Here is a 20,126-nt window from a genome sequence, read left to right on the forward strand (position 1 = left end):
TGGCGCCAGTGCAGAGATCCCTGTGGCATGGTCGATTTTTCAAAACGCCTGGCCCGCTCTATGCACTGGTGGTGGGGGCAGCACCCCGAGTGTAATGATATCCCCTCCCCTCAGTGACACACCTCCATTAGAATCAAGCTTGGCCTTGTCACCCAAGGAAGGGGATATCATTACACTGGGGACGCTGGCTCATTTCTAGTGCATACAGCGGGCCAGTGCACTTGATGAACACTGCATCGAATTGGGCATTGTTTTAAAAAATTGACCTGTTTTCACCTTTAGGCTATGTTCACACAACGTTTTTTTCAGCTCAGTTTAAAATGACGTCCGTTATTTTGAGTCTAAAATAACGGACGTTATTTAGCAGCCTGGGCCATCCCCATTATTTTAGTTTAGGATTACTTATTGAACTTTGGATGTGTCTTAATTGAAAAGTCCATTAAATTTAATAGTAAAGACAGAGAAAGAACGGTGGAAAAAAGAAAACTGAGCGTGACCAACAAAAAACAGAACGTCCAGGGCGTGTGTGTGAACTACTAATAAAAGACGTCCGCTGTTTGCAAAAGACGTCCGAAAATAATGATCATGTTCATTATTTTGAGGTCCGCGGTAAATTCGTCCCATTGACTTCAATGCATTGCCATTGCAGTCAGTTAAATCGTGGCAAAACGGCCGTTATTTTAAATATGACGCATTTTCAATATTTTTGACGTTGTGTGAACATAGCCTTATAGTGTAAGAATAGTGGTGTGTATTAGTCTAGAAACTGTAAGTCAAATAACACTATAGGCACTTGCAGAAATATGCTTTGATGCTGTGTATCAGTGGCATAGCTATATGTGTCCCAAGGATCGCAATTGCAACTGAGCCCATAAGTCAGGAGACTCCTCTTACCAAGTGTAATATGGAACCTTTTAAAGGTAGGTAGGTTTTTGTTTTTAACACTCAGACAATAAGGTTTGGTATATTTACAAAATCACCAAGTATAAATATTTAAATATAAGAAATAGTTGAAAGTACCTCATGAGAATCTATCCCGTTATTAACTGACCAATTGGTCTGGAAATACTCAAGCATTCTCTGCTTCAGCTGTTGTGGAAGGTGATGTACCCGTATAAAATCCTTCAGATCCTTGGTTCTTGTATGATAAAGAGACCATCTGGAGTACATTCGTTGGATTATAGCTGTTACATTACCAAATACCAAGGCATGCATCAAAGCTGTACAGGAGAGGATAAAAGGAAGTAAACAATATGGTACGTTGCATAATTAAATGTGAAATCAGAAATATTTACTATACAACAGTTTGATTTACAAAATGTAATGAAGTTTACAGTTGCTGTAAAGCTGGAAATGTAAAGGTAACCGCATATGGAGCTCTAAGATCAGCTACATATGTATTTTTTAAAAAAAGAAGTACTTTAAAAAATATGGTAAAAAAAAATAATCTTAAAGGTATGTTCACACAATGTTGTTTGAGGCTAAAATGTGGCCGTATTTTCCTAATAGCGGCCATAAATAATAATTATAATCATTACTTAAGTCCATAATTATCAAAAACGGCTGTATTTTTGCCTAAAAAAACAGTGTGTGAACATGGCCTTGAGATGTAAAGTATCTGTGCTCTCTACCATATTGGTGGTTTTTATTTGGATTTCTTCCCTATGCCATATTAATATAATAATTTTCAGCCCTTTTTATTCCTTTCTATAATTTGTAACAGACAACGTGAACTTAATTAGCATGAATTAAATTGAGCAGCTAGAAACTGACCAATCAGAATTCATCAGGTATTGAAATTCAATCCATTAACCCCCCTTCACCGCCCCGTGAATTTACAATATTGCATTTTGTTTCCTTCCTTTACACTTTCTAAGACCCAAAACATTTATTTTTTCCGCTGACATGTGCAATGTTTTTTTTTTTTTTTTGGACACAATGTCATTTGTTTTTGGCACCATCTATTTTACTTTACAATGTTTTACAAGTCCAGAAATTAAATATTTGTTAATAAAATGTTTATAAAATGTTATAATTTTGACGTCCGCGGCAAAAACTTCCGTTTTTCAATGCATTGTGTGCATAGGACGTCCGTCTTCCCATTGACTTCAATGCAACTGCATTGAAGTCAGTTAAATTGCTTCAAAAATGGATTTTTTTTTAAATAGCGAAATCAGATGTTTTTTCTCCATTTTTGACGTTGTGTGAACATAGCCATAGGGTGCTTATATATTTCTTCATCTTACTATATTAATGGGCATTTATCACTTCTCGATGAAGGGCAGGAGGTGTTGGTTATAAATATTTACCCATCATCTATGGCTCTATGACCATGCTTATGCTCACCAATGGTGTTATATTAAAAAGTCTCAGTGTCATACAAGTTTGTACCATAACTTCTAAGGTTACGTTGTATGTAAAAGTGTCCTTTTTTAAGGAAATTGACATAGTAGTAACAGCAGTAGCACTAAGCTATTTATATATTATCACTTTTAATAGTAGAAAACTATATTTAGGCTATGCTCCCATTAATGGAATGGGCCGTCATTTAACAGCAAAAGGCGTCCAGCTATTGATAATGATGGCCACAAATAATTTTCACAATTATAAATAGAGGGCCATCTTTTTTCGCTAAAATCCCATTGTGGGAACATACAGTAGCCTTAATTTAACCGCAAAATAGCAAACTGGATGCAGTGGAATAATGGGGCCCACTGTTAGTCAATTGGATCTCTAGAGCACTGCTTGTGTCGGTCATGTGATGGATCCGGCATTGCATTACATTACATAAGAAACTGCAAGTGAACAGAAACTTAAAACAACCCAGTGTTTCAATCAGATAATAATTCAGATACAGGTCTATATGCTTCCTTACAAGTAAATCATGTACAACCAAATTTCCATCCATTGTCTATCTAGATGCTAGGCAGAATGGAGATTGAAGGAGCTCTGTTGTCAACAGGGGTTTAGGTCCCAAAGGTGGAACTGGCATGTATCAGATTAATATGACAGATGTGAGAATATTAAAATTCGAGTTGGACAGGGAATAGCCTTTGGGTGCTATTCTTTATTATGGCAAATTAAATTCACATTTTCTTAGAATCTTCACAGGAGTTGGTAGGAGCCACAGGCAGGTATAGAAACTTATTTTCAATCAATGTCCCATGGGAAAAAGTAACTAACTTAAGTAAAAGAGCTAACTCTTCTCCAGAAGAAAGAAAACTATTATATAAGTCAAAGTTACCCATCTGCGAAAAAGTTTGGGGCTGTTGACCTTAAGTCCATGGATAGACTGGGTATCAATGTGGAAAGTTTCCATACACCAAAGGTTGTTTCAATGACAATATTATTCCTCCCCCTCCCCTGAGCTGCATCTAAAATATTTCTCTAGCCAGACAGTTCCATGCTCTATATTAATCAGGGGTATAAACCCTGAAATAGCTGTGTACGGAGGGGTGACTCTCCCTTTTGAAGTAGTGAAGCTTGGTAGAGGAGGCCTTGGAGTTATTCAAAGATCAGGGGAATATCAAGAAGCGCTAGCGGGCATGAAACAGCAAGTGATCATAAGTAGGTAAGATCAATGTTCTTTATTCAAGGCTATGAAACGGACGCTGTTAAACGCTGTATGAACATAGCCTTTCAGCATTTTTTTCTGCCCTAATTATTCTTTCCGCTATCAACACCCAAAATCTGCTAAAAATACAGATTGTGCATCTGTACTTCATCCAAAGTGCATCCACAATCTATATTTTTTTGTGGATTTGTTAAATCTGTACTAGTTTAATAAAGTTGATCAGGTTAAAAAAAAAAAGATAGCGGATCCCATTGAATTCTATTGGGGAATCTGCAAAAAATACGGGTCTACACTAGGACATGTCCTTTTATTTTGTGGATCAGATTGCATACTCGTAATCTACTGAGCATGTTAATAGCCCAATAGAAATCAATGGGCAATAACGCAAGTATGCAATTGCAGACACAACGTGTGAATAAGGCTTTACTTATCATTAAGCAAACAGCACAATTTTGTGTGCCATTTTGGCTACTTAAAGTATGGTCCTGTAGCTATAATATGCTGCCCTTAAAAAGGCTACACATTAAGCTGACAAATCCGCTTTGAATAGTAATATAAAATTATCAAAACATGTTGTGTATTTCTGTTCTGCTAATTAACCTTTAAAGGGTGTATGTGCAAACACATGAATAATCACTGCATAATTTAGATCTGTTTATTCAAATTAAGAAGAACATTTCTAAATGGATGAATTCATTTTAATACAGACTAATAGTAGTTTTAGTTCACTTTCCTGATAATAAAATGACATGTAATGTAATATACTGTATATGTCTTAGTTTGTGGCTAGGGGCCCTATTACACCAACAGATAATCTGACAGATTTTTTTTGAGCCAAAGCCAGGAGTAGACTATACACAGACAACAGGCAATAAGGGAAAGACTGAGATTCCTCCTCTTTTCAAATCCATTCCTCAGTTGGTGTAATAGGGCCCTTACTGAATTATCATGCTGATTAGCACTTTGTTGTAGAAATGAAAGGTGTAGATGTACAGGTATTTTTCATTTGGGTAATAGGGTACTGGATTTTGAGCCTCCCTACTTTATCAAAGCTTGGCATTTCGTTTTTTTGTTTCCCCCCCTAAGGCTATGTTCACACTACGTATATTTGAGGCTGTATGTTTGAGGCTATGTTCACACTACGTATATTTGAGGCTGTATTTGGTCCTCAAGTCAGATCCTCATAGCAACCAAAACCAGGAGTGGATTGAAAACACAGAAAGGCTCTGTTCACATAATGTTGTAATTGAGTGGATGGCCGTCATATAATGGCAAATATTTGCTGTTATTTTAAAACAACAGCTGTTGTATTGAAATAATGGAAGTTATTTACCGTTATATGGCGGCCATCCACTCATTTACAACATTATGTGAACAGAGCCTTTCTGTGTTTTCAATCCACTCCTGGTTTTGGTTGCTATGAGGACCTGACATGAGGACCAAATACAGCCAAATATACATAGTGTGAACCCAGCCTAATGCTGATGCGAGATTCACAAGTAGAGCTGCTTGTAAAATACAAAATACAAATTAAATTTAAAATATGGATGCGTTTTATACCTACTACTCATGTATTTTTCTTTTATTTTACTGTGTGAACCTAGCCGTAAGATTCAGGCTGGGTTCACACACTGTATACTTCAGGCAGTATTTGGTCCTCAAGTCAGGTCCTCATAGCAACCAAAACCAGGAGTGGATTGAAAACACAGAAAGGCTCTGTTCACACAATGTTGAAATTGAGTGGATGGCCGTCATATAACGGTAAATAACTGCCATTATTTCAATATAACAGCCGTTGTTTTAAAATAACAGCAAAAATTTGCCATTAAATGACGGCCATCCACTCAATTACAACATTATGTGAACATAGCCTTTCTGTGTTTTCAATCCACTCCTGGTTTTGGTTGCTATACAGCCTCACAAATACAGCCTCAAATATACATAGTGTGAACCCAGCCTGAGTCAGTGTGCAAAAATAACTCCTGCCTACAATGTTAGGGATGTCTGTGCTAAAGAAACAAAGTGCCAAATACTGATGAAGTATACTCATAAATAGCTCATAGCTCATAGCTCAGTTCTTTAAGAAAAAAAATGCTTAGTAAAATTTTAACTAGTCATTTTTTTTTATGTTACGTAGCACAATTCATAGAGTATAGACTGTAAAAGTAAAAAACAAACAACCAACCAAAAAAAAAACCTAAGCATTTCTGATATATTATCCATTGTCTATACTGTTACTGATATATGTATTATATCAGAAATGGCATTACCTCCAATTAACATGATGCAAATAGAAAAGATCTTCTCAGCATCAGTGTTGGCAGAAACGTTTCCAAACCCAACGCTGGTTAGACTGCTGAGTGTGAAATATAATGATGCAATATATGTACTTCGGATTGTGGGGCCCCCTTGGGTATTATTGCTATAGAAAGGGGATTCCAGTCTTTTTCCTAGTTCGTGAAGCCAACCTGGCAAAGGAAACAAAACAGGTTAAAAAATGTGTGTACATCTATATATCCGAACAGAAACATGATAAAATGGTATTGCTGTAAATGTCGACTGATACTAGACAAAACCCATCATATATCCACACACACTTTGTATTTAAGAAAAGGTATTTAATACTTGCTGAGTTAAAATGAAATATAGCATGACCTATTTGTCCCGCTGTGTTTTGCTCTCCCAAAAGGCCTATTTTACAAAGTTTTTTTTCTGGAAACTCAAAAAAGGTTATCCCAAATGGAAAAAAGCTCTCAGCCAGGGACCCAGAGAACTGTCGGAGAACAACAGAGGAGTGCAGAGAGGTAACCGTAGCTTTTTTTCATTGTTTTCTATATACTTGCTACAATATATAGAAACTATTCTCTCATAACCCCTTTAATCTCAGGGTCTTTACTTAATTAAAAAAAAAAATTTCATACTTGCCAGTAGAACCCCTCCTGGAGCCCACTGCTCATTGCCACTGACGACTGCTCACTACCATTTACTGCTTCTAACGTCTATTCTTTGTGCAAAAAATGCCAGCTCGGCTAATTACTCGCTGAGACAGGTCACTGCTATAGGCAGCGGCGGGCTAGGTGGGCGTTTCCTGCACAAACAAAACATCATCAGAAGCAGGTACTAGAAGATGCCGCATTGTTGGCTGCAGGAGATACAGGTGATTATACCCTTAGTTACCTTCAGTTGCATCTAAAAAAAAAATCTGATGCCTGGAGAATCCCTCCAAGTGGCTCATATTGCTTTATAGAGATATCCTGGCCAAAACATACTGATATCCTATCCACGGGCCCCCCTGGTGATCAACTGTTCTGTGCCTGCACTATACAATAAATGGGGCCAGAGGCAGTTGGTTCGGTTCACTTTGCGGCGGTGGTGATGTGTAACAGCAGCTTAGCTCTGATTCAAGTTAATGGCAGCTGAGCTGCATTAAAAAGGTCTGGCCGCTACACAGTAACTGGAGACAACTGCGTCCGGTCCCATTCACTGTATAGTCTGAGTGCCGAACAGCTGATCGTCAGGGGTTCTAGGTGCTGGCAATCCACCAATCAATGACTGATGAGCTATCACCTGGAAAACTCATTTAACAGGGCTACCACGGAAGTGCATAAGTTCTTATATGTACAATACCTTTTATTTAAGGTGTTATCTATGTGAAGCATTGGCATACACATGTGCTGTGTAAAGGTTGTGTGTTTCTATACTAAGGTGTTTCTAAACTGTAGCACAAGATGCATGCACAGTGCTTTACCAAGTGTAAAAGCTCTTAAAGTGTCACTGTCGTTATAACTTTCAAAACCTAAATGAACAGTAGATGTGATATAAAGCAAGTTTGCAATTTACATTTTTTTTTTTTGTAGTTATCATGGAGAACATACAGTAGCACTTTCTGTTTTCTGACTCTTTTTTCCCCCTCAAAAAACAGGAAACAGTTAGAAAACAGGAAGTCCTGTGTTTCCCAGGCCATCGGAGTGCTCTGATCATGTGACTGATGGACACATTGATCCGTGACACTCTTTACTGGCTTGAATTTCTGCGTTTAGTCTTTTTTCAACCAGCACAAGTCAGAAAATCTGCCTCCAGGAGACTGGACCTGGATTTCTGGTAAGTTCAGCATTGTTTTACAGCATGATAACAACAAAAAAAAAATAATGAATGTATTTTGCAAACTTGCTTTATATCATATATACTGTTGGTTTAGATTTTAAAAGTTATAACGACACTATAGGTACACTTTAATTGAAAGTTGAACCCATGGCCTGATATTCCACAACTGTATCTTTAGTTTTGGGCACGGACGATTTTATTGAAACTTCTCTATTTATGAGTAATATCTGCATTTTACAAAGAGAATTATCAGTGAAAACACAACAATACATTCAACTCAACTTAAAATATTGCTGAATACAATTTTATACAGTCACAAGTTGCAACCTAATTGCATGTCCTGAGAAAACAAATCATTCAACCAGCTCTGTTTATAATTATGGAGTATGGAAGAATAATTGTTCTATACATCCATCTTCTGGACAAGACAATGGAATAACCTCTGTCTAATTAATGGTAAGCAGTTTCCTTATTGTTAAAATCCAATTTTTAAGCAAACACAAAAGTCAAGTCAAGTATATATATTGTAATATACAAGATTCTTGAAAGAATGAAAATTTAAGTCATGCCATAAATCAGTGCCATTGCATTATAGATTAAGATGGCCTTGGTCTTATACTAAACAGTTGAGTAATGTCACAAAACCACCAACATTATATGCCTTTTGTATTTGAACTAGAGTCACATTATTTATTATCAATAATGCCACACTGTTTTCAATGTCTACTGCTTTAATCATCTAGGGAAGATGCCTTTTGATTTTTTATTTAGTAGTTTGTGCAGTACATGTAACATACAATAGGTATGAAATAATGCAGATAAATTGCAGATAAATTAAGTAGCATTACATAACATATACATCTCCCATTGAGATTGTGAGTAAAAAAAAGAGAAAAGGCATTGGCTTTTATTTTTAAAAAATAACGTCCGTTATTCCCACATTTTAATTGACGTCATTGGAATGATGGACGTCCAATGCAGATAGTGTATTGAATAACAGACTTATGTGTAAATTAATGTTCCTGACAAATTCCTGACGTTATTTTGCAAACATAATTTTAATTGTTCACGCACATTTTTTTTGCACACTCCTTTCAGTTTATTTAAAACTAAATTCTACAGACCTTCAAAAAAGAGCTGCACCTAAAAGGGCATGAACTAAAATAATGTACCAATAGCCGTCATTGTAATGACGGGAGTCCAAAAACGGGAAATGGGAAAACAGCTATGTTTTTCCAAGCCAGGATAACCCCCTTTAAATTAAGCAGGACTGTGGTGTATTCAGGAGACACTGAATTGTCCTGTAATTGTCTTTTAGAATGCTTTGTAATTATCATTATCCCTATTATCCCTTGTCAAAAAGTCAATTAAATTATTAAAGTAACCCCTTAATGACGCATAATGGGTATACCTGTCATGCGGCTATTAAGGGGGATCAGAGAGGGTCCCGGCATGAGCCCTCTCTGCAGCCCGCGGTCCCCGGTTGCTATGTGTTACCAGGGACCGCAGGTCTTAGCCACCGTGGCTAATCGCCGCGGCCGGCTAATCAACTATTCAAATGCAGCTGTCAAAGCTGACAGCTGCATTTGAATAGTGACTGTGCCCCTGTGCCTGGTGTCTGGCGATGCGATTGCGGAGGGGAGATCCTTTGTAATGAGCCGGCCAGGGCTCAGCGTCGGAATGATGCTGATCCCAGCTCGGCAATCCATTAAGATGGTCTGCAGCAGACCATTATAATAGAGCACTGATCTGATGGATCTGTGCTTTGTTATATACACAGCATTGATCTCAATGGGAGATTAGTGCTGTGTATATAGAAGTCCCCCAGGGGGCTTCTAATTACTGTATGTGAAAAAAGAATAAAGTGTTTTTATTAATAAATAACCCCCTCCTCTAATAAAAGTCCAAATCACCCCCCTTTTCCCATTTTATAAATAAAAATAAATAAATAAATAAACATGTTTGGTATCGTTGCGTGCGTAATCGCCCAAAATATTTGCATTTCTGGTCACATCAAATTCAGAAAAATTGTAATAAAAAGTGATCAAAAAGTTGCATATGCGCAATTATGGTACTGATAGAAACTACAGATCATGGCGCAAAAAATGACACTGCACACAGCCCCATAGACCAAATTATAAAAGTGCTATAAGCATGGGAATAGAGCGATTTTAAGGAATGTTTATTTTCTGTTTTTAGGTTTTATTTTTTTACGAGTCATCAATTAATATAAAAGTTATACATGTTACATATCGTTTTAATCGTACCGACTTGAGGAACATATATAACATGTCAGTTTTTCCATAGGACACACGGCGTAAAAACGAAGCCCCCCCCCAAAAAAAAGAATTGCAGTTTTTTTTCAATTTCACTGCGCATATAATTTTTTTCTGCTTTCGCAGCATATTTTATGCAAAAATTCAGCCTGTCATTGCAAAGTACAATTAGTGATGAAAAAAAAGGACTCATGTGGGTCCATAGGTGTAAAATGCAACTGCTATGGCCTTATATACACAAGGAGGAAAAAATGAAAACGCAAAAACGAATATTAGCCCGGTCCTTAAGCGGTTAAATTAAATTAAAATTTTGCGTCACCACCATTCGCCTTCAAGACAGCATTCTTTCACAAGTAAGAATAAGCTTCTTAATAGTCAGGGGTTAACCCAATATCAACACATATATTCACAGTATAGGAGAAACATATATTATCACAGGGGGACTGCTAAATTCTAGGACACCTGAACTTTGGATTCCAGTGGAAGAATTAAGATAATGGAGGATCGCAGTAATTAAAAGATAAGTGGTAATGGGACAATCACTTTTAACCCCTACACATCAGCCTTACGGCTATATATGTTCTTGCTGCACATACCTTGCACATTCTGACTGTGAAGGGGTTCTAATGTGTGCAGGGACGTTTCAATGTGATCAGCCCCGGAAACATTACAGTCCCCAGACCATGACAGGCAGCCGTGGTCCTGTAGCTGTCTTTCATTAACCTTCTTAAACGCTGCGATCCACAGGTAGTCAGTGACAGGAAAAGGACCTGTCACTGACTGATCGGGACCCCCGCAGCATGGCTATGGGGATTTTGATCAAATGTACTGGCAGGCCCCTGTCCTGTCCAATCTTCAATCTGTAGATCGAATCTGCTCTCAGGCAGACTCTATGTACACATCGCCGATAATACTGATGAATGGTGTACTATGACCCTATAAGTCCCCCAAGGGACTTATATATGCAAAACAAAATGTGTAATAAAAAAAAGTTTTAAAACAGATTTTAAAAAAACTAATAAAAATGCCCCAATAAAGATTTATATTATTCCCTTTCCCATTATACAAATAAAAATATTAGAAAAACATAAAAAATATACATATTACATATTGTAGAGTACGGAATTATCAGATCTATTAAAATAAAACAATATTGTTCCCACACAGTAAACAGCGTAAATGAAAAGTGGAAAAATAAATGCAGATTTTTTTAAATTATATATTATAATTTTTTTTTATAAAAATCAATTTTTTACACCGATATTATACCAATAAAAACTAAAGATCAAAACAAAGAAACACAACTTTTTCTACACAGTTATTTATAGGCATTTCTTTACTTTCCCAAATTAATGTAACAAAAACTTAAAATAATTAATCCAAATCCATGTTCTATATAATCAAAGGTTACATGATGTGCAAACAGAATATATTTTGGACACTTGGACGCAGATTAACTAACGCAGATTAACTAAATAATTACTAATTTGGCTAATTCTTAGTGCAAATAAAGATGGATAATCTTTAGATGCACCAGATTTGTCAAAGTGTATCATACCTCTTAAAAAAATGTTAAGACTAGTCTATGTTTAAGTTAGCTTACTTCAAACCAGACTCAAGTCATAATTCTGGAGCATTTAGACCATGCCCTTTAAACAGAGTGTCTACAAAATGTCTAAAACTCATAATTAACATGGCACAAGTCATGTAAGCAAAAATGTTTTGTATGTTTGAAATGAATTCCTTATCTTTAGACACCAATGGAAAAACTGACTAGATGAGCATGACACATACTGTATGTATCTAAACTACACAAGAAAGCAATGCAAACATACTTTTAAAGGCAAAACAAATTAGACAATTTTTATTAAAATGCAGTTTTACCCAAAATAAATAATTCCCATCCTTAACAACTTTGCTATCTTAACTTGTCCTTTGCAATCACTATTTTGTAAAACATATTCTTAAAGGGGTTTGTCCGGGTAGCAGAAGACAAATGGAGTCTTCTGCTCCCTGGCGCTAACTTCTAGTAATTCCACATCTTGGAAGTATACCTTCTGGGACATGGAGGGGGCAGGTGTATATCCCTATCATAGCAATTGGGTGAAACCACACCCTCTTGCCATAAATGCATGATGTCTGTGCAACATCGGCGACATTGTGGAGCAATTGGACATGAATGTTAAATTCTCTTTTGCCGAAACTGTCATCGCTCCATCCTTGCTGATAATGTCTCTGATCTAATTTCAGTAATAAGACATGGACTTGGTTAGATTCATTCTAGATCTTCTTCGTAAACATTCTTGGGACGTTTACTCAGATTATAGCAGTTACTTAATTTTATTATTGTGTATATTTTTATTTACATTGTAAGAAAACATAGAAATGGCTTCCACTTTCCAAACAGTTAAAAACATGATTTAACAAACATTTAAAAGTATTTTAGTAAGGACAGAGCTTCATCATTTTATCGGTGAAGTATTTCTAATTTAGCATTTAATAATATGAATATGTAATTTTTTGTGAATACATTCATTTGATAATGTAATGTTTTTATAGCATTTGTTATGTTTAAATCCATTTCTAACATATTATTTTTTAGATTCTTTGAATTAGATTTTTAGATTCTTTGAATATATTTCCTAAAACATTTAAACCTTGTCATTTTTTATGCCTTGGAAAACATGACTTTCCTAAGCTTGATGACAAATGTGTTTTTATGCCTGAAACAGGGTAATGTATCGAATTTACTGAATATAAAATAAAACTAGATCTTATTTTTCCTGTGGCCAAATGAATAAGTTACCTAAATGAAAACAGTTATTCTTTTGTTTAGATTTAACTGAATTTATTGATTTTATATTTTGATAAACATAAAAAGTATATATAAAAGGACAGACATTGTATTTTTTGTGTAAAAGTATGCTTTATATGTTTAATTATACTGTTGGATAATTTTACAAATTTGACAACAAATATAGATAAAATAATTCGATCATTTTTTACATTTTACTTCAATATGTATCTTATATATAGATATATATTTTAATTGGTAAAAAATATGTTATGAATATGTAAAAAAGAATAAAAATTATTTAGGTAAATCTTTTCTATCTAAACATTTTATCTCAACAAAAATATATAGTGTGGACTTTTAATCATAAAATATCATTGGCCAAATTATTAACTTTATATGAAAAAATCAGGATAAAATAAGGCACTTACTTTTAGGGCGGGTTTTTAGAGCCTTAGATTCAATGGTGTTTGACACAGTTACAATCCACTTCCCGGACTTATTTGTTTCTTCTTTGTGAATACACCCAGAGAAACAGGAAGGGAAAAAAGATGACAGTAGTGTAATAAGGATCTAATCGTTTTCGTTCTGACATTTAATGGTTTCTATGCTAATTAGCTACACATCTATTCTTATTATTTGCCAGGGATCAATATATATTTCACATAAGTTAAGGAATCTATTTTTATTATAAACAATAGTTACCATTATTAAAGAGAAAGGTTTGGTGATATGAAATCTAGGGATCACAGATATGACTACATATAGAGAATGGTAAAGATGGGGAAGTATGGAATTGATTTGTGTTGGTTGAATTGAACAATTCTACTAATGCAGACTAGATTCACAAGTTGTCAACAGCTAGGTACACAGCTCAATCTACGATGGTGATAGATGGAGCTATCACCATCAGATATAATGATATCTAGATATGATTAGTCTGAAGCTGAAAATGACAAACATTTTAGAATCCCTTTCTAGTTTGTGTGCTGATGCGGTATATTTTTTTTTATACCTTTTCACACACTTGTAGAAATGATAATTTTTCCTGTTGCTAAATACCAGATCTTGGAGCATTGTCAATGTCAGTTACAAAAACTGCTAAGCAAATTCAAAAGCCAGATGACAGAATTGGAATAGTTCAAGATTCATAGAAAAATATTGATTAGTTTTTTTTTTAAAGATTAGGATTTTTTATTTTTATTTTAGTGACTTGTCCATCTGAAACAATGGCATAAATGTATCTATTGTAACTTCTCTAAAATTAACATATCCTGAACTGTATAGTGTGAGATAAACAGATTTGAACAACCATGTGATTTCATGACACTCTGTTATGAGATGTATATGCTGTGTTAGTCTATGTGTGACAAACAGTGGTTGCTATTTAATTGACGCTTTTGGAGTGTTCTTATAGTATATCCTGATATTGTGTTGAAGTAGTTTTATGAGCAATTGGAGTCCTTGATCACATTAGAGGTGAGGTAATTGTAGACACATCTATATATTAATTTGTGGACAAAAGTATTATTTTTTCTTTAGTTGGACTGCAGGTAAAGGGTCCCCTCTTCTAATGGCACCAACATTAACTTGTCAAGGAATTCCCTCTCACTCTCTTTATTGTAAATATTACAGTAAGGCTATGTTCACACAACGTCAAAAATATTAAAAGGGCGTCCGATTTTCATATTTAAAGAAAAGTCAGTTTTTGTTGAGACTTAACTGTCTGCAATGCAATGCATTGAAGTCAATGGGAAGACGGACATCCAATGCACACAGCGTATTGAATAACAGACGTTTTTGCCGTGGGCGTCAAAATAATGAACATGATCATTATTTTCGGACGTCTTTTGCAAACAGCGGACGTTTTTTATTTGTGGTTCACACACAGTTTTCCGTTTGTCACCGTTCTGTCTCCGTTTTTTTCTATCAAATTCAATGAACTTTTTAATTAAGCCACAGGCAAAGTCCAATTAGAAATTCCAAACTAGTATAATGTACAAACACCCGTCAGTGCACTAAGGGGAGGTCAGGCTGCTAAATAACGTCCATTATTTTAGACTCAAAATTACGGATGTCATTTTAAACGGAGATGAAAAGACGTTGTGTGAACATAGCCTAAGTGAGAAAGTGAGGGTTTCTTAGCTAACTATTCTGAGGACTACTACTTGAGAAACTGGAAGCGGTACTAAGAAAACAGCAGTCTTCAAATAGTAACTTCTACCATGTTGTCTCACTCATACCTACAATAATATTACATTTAGTAGTGTTGGTTTTATTAATTTTAATCTACACGGAGGTCCCGTGATCTCTTTACATTGACATATAAAATGCACACAGATGGACTATGTTGTAAAAATAACACATATCGATGGATATCATGCTTCTTTAGTATTTACCCTGTAGTACCCTTGAACTTTTTTCACTGTATTCCTTTTATTGTTTCTTCTTAGCAGTTCTAGGTTCATAGTAAATAAGGTACATGACTTATATATACATAGCTTTGGTCTAATTACTGATGAAAATGGGGTGTTTTGTCTTAAATCAACTCTTTCTTTAGCAAAATTCCTTGCATTTAATATAATAGTACAGGATAATATTGTGTTTCTTTAAGATAGTAATAAACATGTTAGATTATTAAAAAAGTCTTTGTGCAGCTGCACAAGATACACATTTGGTATGTCTGCCCTGTGACATTATTACTGGAGAGTCATCAATATTACTTCCTTATGCCGGAAACATGCCTTTCTTCTTTACCAGAGTACTGCATATCAGTAGACTCCTTATGGAATGACTTCGTCTTCTCAGCTCAGTTTAAAATGACACTCGTTATTTTGAGTCTAAAATAACGGACGTTATTCAGCTGTCTAGCCTTCCCTTAGTATAATGATGGCTGTTCGCTCATTTTTCTAGTTTGGGGTTTCTAATTGGACTTTGGGTGTGTCTTAATTAAAAAAAACATTGAATTTAATAGTAAAAAAGGAAAAAGAATGGTGGGAAAAGAAAGACTGTGTGTGAACAACTAATAAAAAACGTCCGCTGTTAGCAAAACACATCCAAAAATAATGATCATGTCCATAATTTTGCCATCCAGGGTAAACACGTCCGACGTTATTTTAAAAATCAAAATTGGCTGCCTTTTCTCTATTTTTGACGTTGTGTGAACATAGCCTTACTTGGGTCTTGCACTGGACAGTTTGGTGCTGTTTTTATTCCTTTTGTGGTTATGTTCACGCAACATTTCTTATAGCAAAAATATGGCTTAATAGACTTTGGCTATATTCATAGAATGTTTGTTTTTGGTCGTACTTTTTGCTTGACCTGATTTTGAGGCGAAAATATGAGCGTATTTCCAAAAGTACAGCCAAACAAATGTTGTGTGAACTTAGCCCAAGGCTTCTTCACTTGTTTTTGCTAAAAAGACACATGAAAAACTGCAATGTATGGACAAAGTATAAAATTAAAGTCTGTTACATGTACAGTAATTTTATGAGACAATATATGTGAAATACATATTCTGGGGATCATGATTGTTTACCTCAGTTATCCTAACACTGGGTATACACTGTAGACAATGGATGTTCTTTCTATCACTAGTAAATGAGGATTAGTTAGGATGTTTCATCTGCTGATTGACGTCAGGATAGCTCATTCACTAACTGATACAGCTGTTCCTGAAAACCTGCATTAATTACAGGAGGAGGGGGCTGAGGGGAAGCTTAGCATCCTACTAGACTTAATCCTCATTTTAAACTATGTAGGATAGTCATTTAGATATCTTAGAAACCAATGATTTATTTTTTTTGCACTATACAGACATAATATGTCATTTCAAATTATGGGTTTGACCTTTTACACTATGAGACTCTCGTTAATTTCAAATCCACTCATGTATATTATTAATCAAATAATTGCACAGTAAAGAGACATTGTTAGAAGTGCATATAATTTATGGAAGAGTAGAAAAGAGTAAAAAAGGGTATAGAGTAAAAAAGAGTAAAAAAAGGACTTTATTCAGTGTTTTAATAAAGAAGTATAACACTACAATTACACAGAGCGATAATTCACCCAAACGATCGTTTAATGATTTTAAAGCAACAATTTGGTTTGTATAACGTATCAGCGTTTAGACAAATAAATCGTTAGAAAAATTGTTTAAAAATTCGTAAGAAAAATCGTTATTACGATTGTTTTTAAGATCGCTTAAGCCCATCTTTTACATAGGGTAAATCGGTGAAAGACTGTTTACATGAAGCGATCTGCGAATTTTCCGCGAACGACGAACGACGATTTAAGAACATGTTGAAAGATCAAAATGAACGATTTCTCACTCGTCGCTTGATCGTTTGCTGTGTTTACACGGTATGATTATCACTCAAATGCGATCGTTTATGCTAAATTTGAATGATAATCGTTCCGTGTAAACGCAGCATAAGGGTAGATTTACACATACAGGATCCAAAGCAGATTTGATGGTGCCGATCCGCAGCAGATTTAATGGTGCAGATCCGCAGAAGATTTGACTAAATAAGTGAACACAGCATCAAATCTGCGCCATCAAATCTGCTGCGGATCCTGTACGTGTGAATCTAGAGCAGGCTTAGGTCTGTCCAAACCTGAGTGTGTGGCATTTGATTACCGGTGGCTGCAGAAGTTGGATACAGCCCTTGGGATTACTAGAAAACATGAATAAATCCTTAGACCATAGGCTGTACCCAGGTTTTCCAGGACACTCTAGGGCTGCATCCAACTTTTGCAGCCAGCGGTAATCAAATGCTGCACGCTCGGGTCAAGACAAACCAGAGTGTGCTCAAGATTCACTTATCTCTTTTTCTTACTTATGTTTTTGGGTGTGACCATTCTGTTGTTATGACAGTTTTCCTCTCCTAGTTTTAACCTCTCCCTTATTTTTTGCAACACTAATTGTACTTTGCAATGGCAGAAATATGCTGTGACACCAAAAAAAAAATTATATGCACGGTGAAATTGAAAGAAAAACGCAATTCTTTTCCTTTGTTTTTTTTTTTTTCGTTTTAACGCCATTTGTCCCATGAAAAAACTGACATGTTACCTATGTTACTTAAGTCGGTGCAATTAAAACAATATTAAACTTGCATAACATATATATTATTTGATGGCTTTTAAAAAAAATAAAACCTTCTACAGAAAAAAAAGTTCCTTAAAATTGCTCTATTCCCATACTTATAACGCTTTTTGGTCTATAGGGCTGATTGAGGTGTAATTTTTTGCGCCAAGATGTGTTCTTTCTATCTTGATTGAGTACATGCGACTTTTTGATCGCTTTTCATTACAATGTTTCTGGATTTGATGCGACCAAAAACGTGCAGTTTTTGCACTTTGGCAGGTCTTTGCGCTTACGCCGTTTACCGGGGGGGGGGGGGTATAGAGATAGAGATCTCATAGAGATCAGTGTAGCTGTATTACACAGCACCGATCCATGAGATCGGTGCTCTATTGCTTTGGCCTGCTGCAGACCAATGCAATAGAATACCGAGCCGGGATCAGTGTCATTCCAGGGGGGATTTCGGGGGGGGGGGGGAATCCCACCACTAGACACCAAGGATGGCCGGTGCGACCCCCCCCTCTGAATTCCTCTTGCGGACATATGCTGTATAGGTATGGCATATGTCCTTCAGAGGTTAAGTGTCATTTTAGTTATTATTGCACCAGTAGTACATCTAGGAGGACATGTATTAAAAACAGTGTTTTAAACACCAATCCAATTTCAAATTTCTACCATGTTTGAATAGACGTATGCCCCTTGATAAATTCTGCACATTTGAGGCTTCTGTTCAAAATTTTTAGGCATAATTTATACCTTGCTAAAGTGAAAATCATGCAAAATCTTCTGCACTGGGAGGACACGCAGAATGCCACCCCTATCCCTGCTCCTCCTCGTCTACATGGTAAGCTGGGTGCAAAATGTTGAAGAGTTGCAAAATGATGGACAGTGAGAAAATAAAGTGTAATGACACATACTTCTCCTTGCATGTTCTTAATCGATGTGGATCTCAACAGTGAGACCATGATAAATAAAAAATTTTGACATGTTGCTGTAACATATAAAGAGTTTTTCTTAAAGAGTTACTTTAACCCCTTAAGTCAGAACCTGAAATGGCCTTAAGGACAGAGACAAATTTTATGAATTTGACCAGTGTCACTTTATTCATTAATAACTTCGGGATGCTTTTACCTATCCGGACGATTCTGAGATTGTTTTCTCATGACATATGGTACTTTACATTTCTGGTAAAATGGAGTCGATACTCAAAACGAATCTTTATGAAAAACACCAAAATAGTGTGAAGAATTGTAAAAAAACTGCATTTTTCCAACTTTGAAACCTTTCTGCTTATACAGAAAATGGTTATACCACATAAATGATATATTAAATAGCATTAGCAACATGTCTACTTTATGTTGGCGGCATTTATTAAACTATATTTCATTTTTTTTAGACAATAGAAAGCTTAAAACATTAGCAGCAATTTTCCAAATTTTCAGAAAAATATTTTTAGGGACCTGTTCAGGTTGAAAGTGTATTTCAGGGGACTGTATGTTAGAATGCCCCACAAAGCACCCCATTTCAGAAACTGCACCCCCCCAAACTTTTTTAAAGTTTTTTAACCCTTTAGTGGAGTCACAGAAATAAAAGCTAAGTGTGTAAGGAATTAGAAAATTTTCATTTTCTGTGCAGAGATTTTATTGTAATCCAATTTCTTTCATAATGATAAACCTATTAGCAGAGAAATGCACCCCAATATTGATTTCTCCGTTTCTGCAGTTTATAGAAATACCCCATATGTGGCCCTATTACGCTATTTGACGCAACCACAAGCCTCAGATATAAGGGAGTGCCTAGTGAATTTCAACGCCTCCGTTATATTTGGTCATTTTTGACCGTACCACTTCAGGTTGGCAGAGGCTCTGGGGTGCCAAAACCTAAAAAACACCCCTAAAGGGACACCATTTAGAAAACTGCACCCCTCAAGGAATGTAACAAGGGGTGCGGTGAGCATTTGGACCCCACAGGTGCTTCACAGATTTTCAGAACAATGTGGTGTAAAAAAATAAAAATTCAATTTTTTACACTAAAATGTTGTTCTAGCCTTCATTTTTTTATTTTTACAAGGGGATAAAAGAAAAAACAAACACCAAACGTGTAGCGCAGTTTCTCCCGAGTACGGAAATACCCCACATGTGGACATAAAGTGCCAAGCGGGCGCAGGACGAGCCTCCAAAGGGAAGGAGCGCCAATTGGCCTTTGCAAGCTGGATTTTACTGGAATGGATTTCAAGGGTCATGTCGCATTAACAGAGCCCTCGTGCTGCCGAAACACTGGAAACCCCGCACAAGT

General features: G+C 35.9%; 1 protein-coding gene across 1 annotated transcript in view; it reads right to left on the reverse strand.

Moving 5' to 3' along the window:
- KCNH8 (potassium voltage-gated channel subfamily H member 8) overlaps positions 1 to 20,126 on the reverse strand; it is a 200,926-nt gene that overhangs the window by 49,347 nt on the left and 131,453 nt on the right. Inside the window, exons 9-10 of the mRNA XM_069959709.1 lie at positions 5,845 to 6,042; positions 1,021 to 1,220 (exon numbers count right to left, since the gene is read on the reverse strand). Coding sequence (XP_069815810.1) covers positions 1,021 to 1,220; positions 5,845 to 6,042 — 398 coding nt within the window. The remainder of the gene's footprint in view (positions 1 to 1,020; positions 1,221 to 5,844; positions 6,043 to 20,126) is intronic.

The sequence above is a fragment of the Dendropsophus ebraccatus genome, chromosome 2 (genome assembly GCF_027789765.1).
Source record: "Dendropsophus ebraccatus isolate aDenEbr1 chromosome 2, aDenEbr1.pat, whole genome shotgun sequence".
Classification (NCBI taxonomy): Eukaryota; Metazoa; Chordata; class Amphibia; order Anura; family Hylidae; genus Dendropsophus; species Dendropsophus ebraccatus.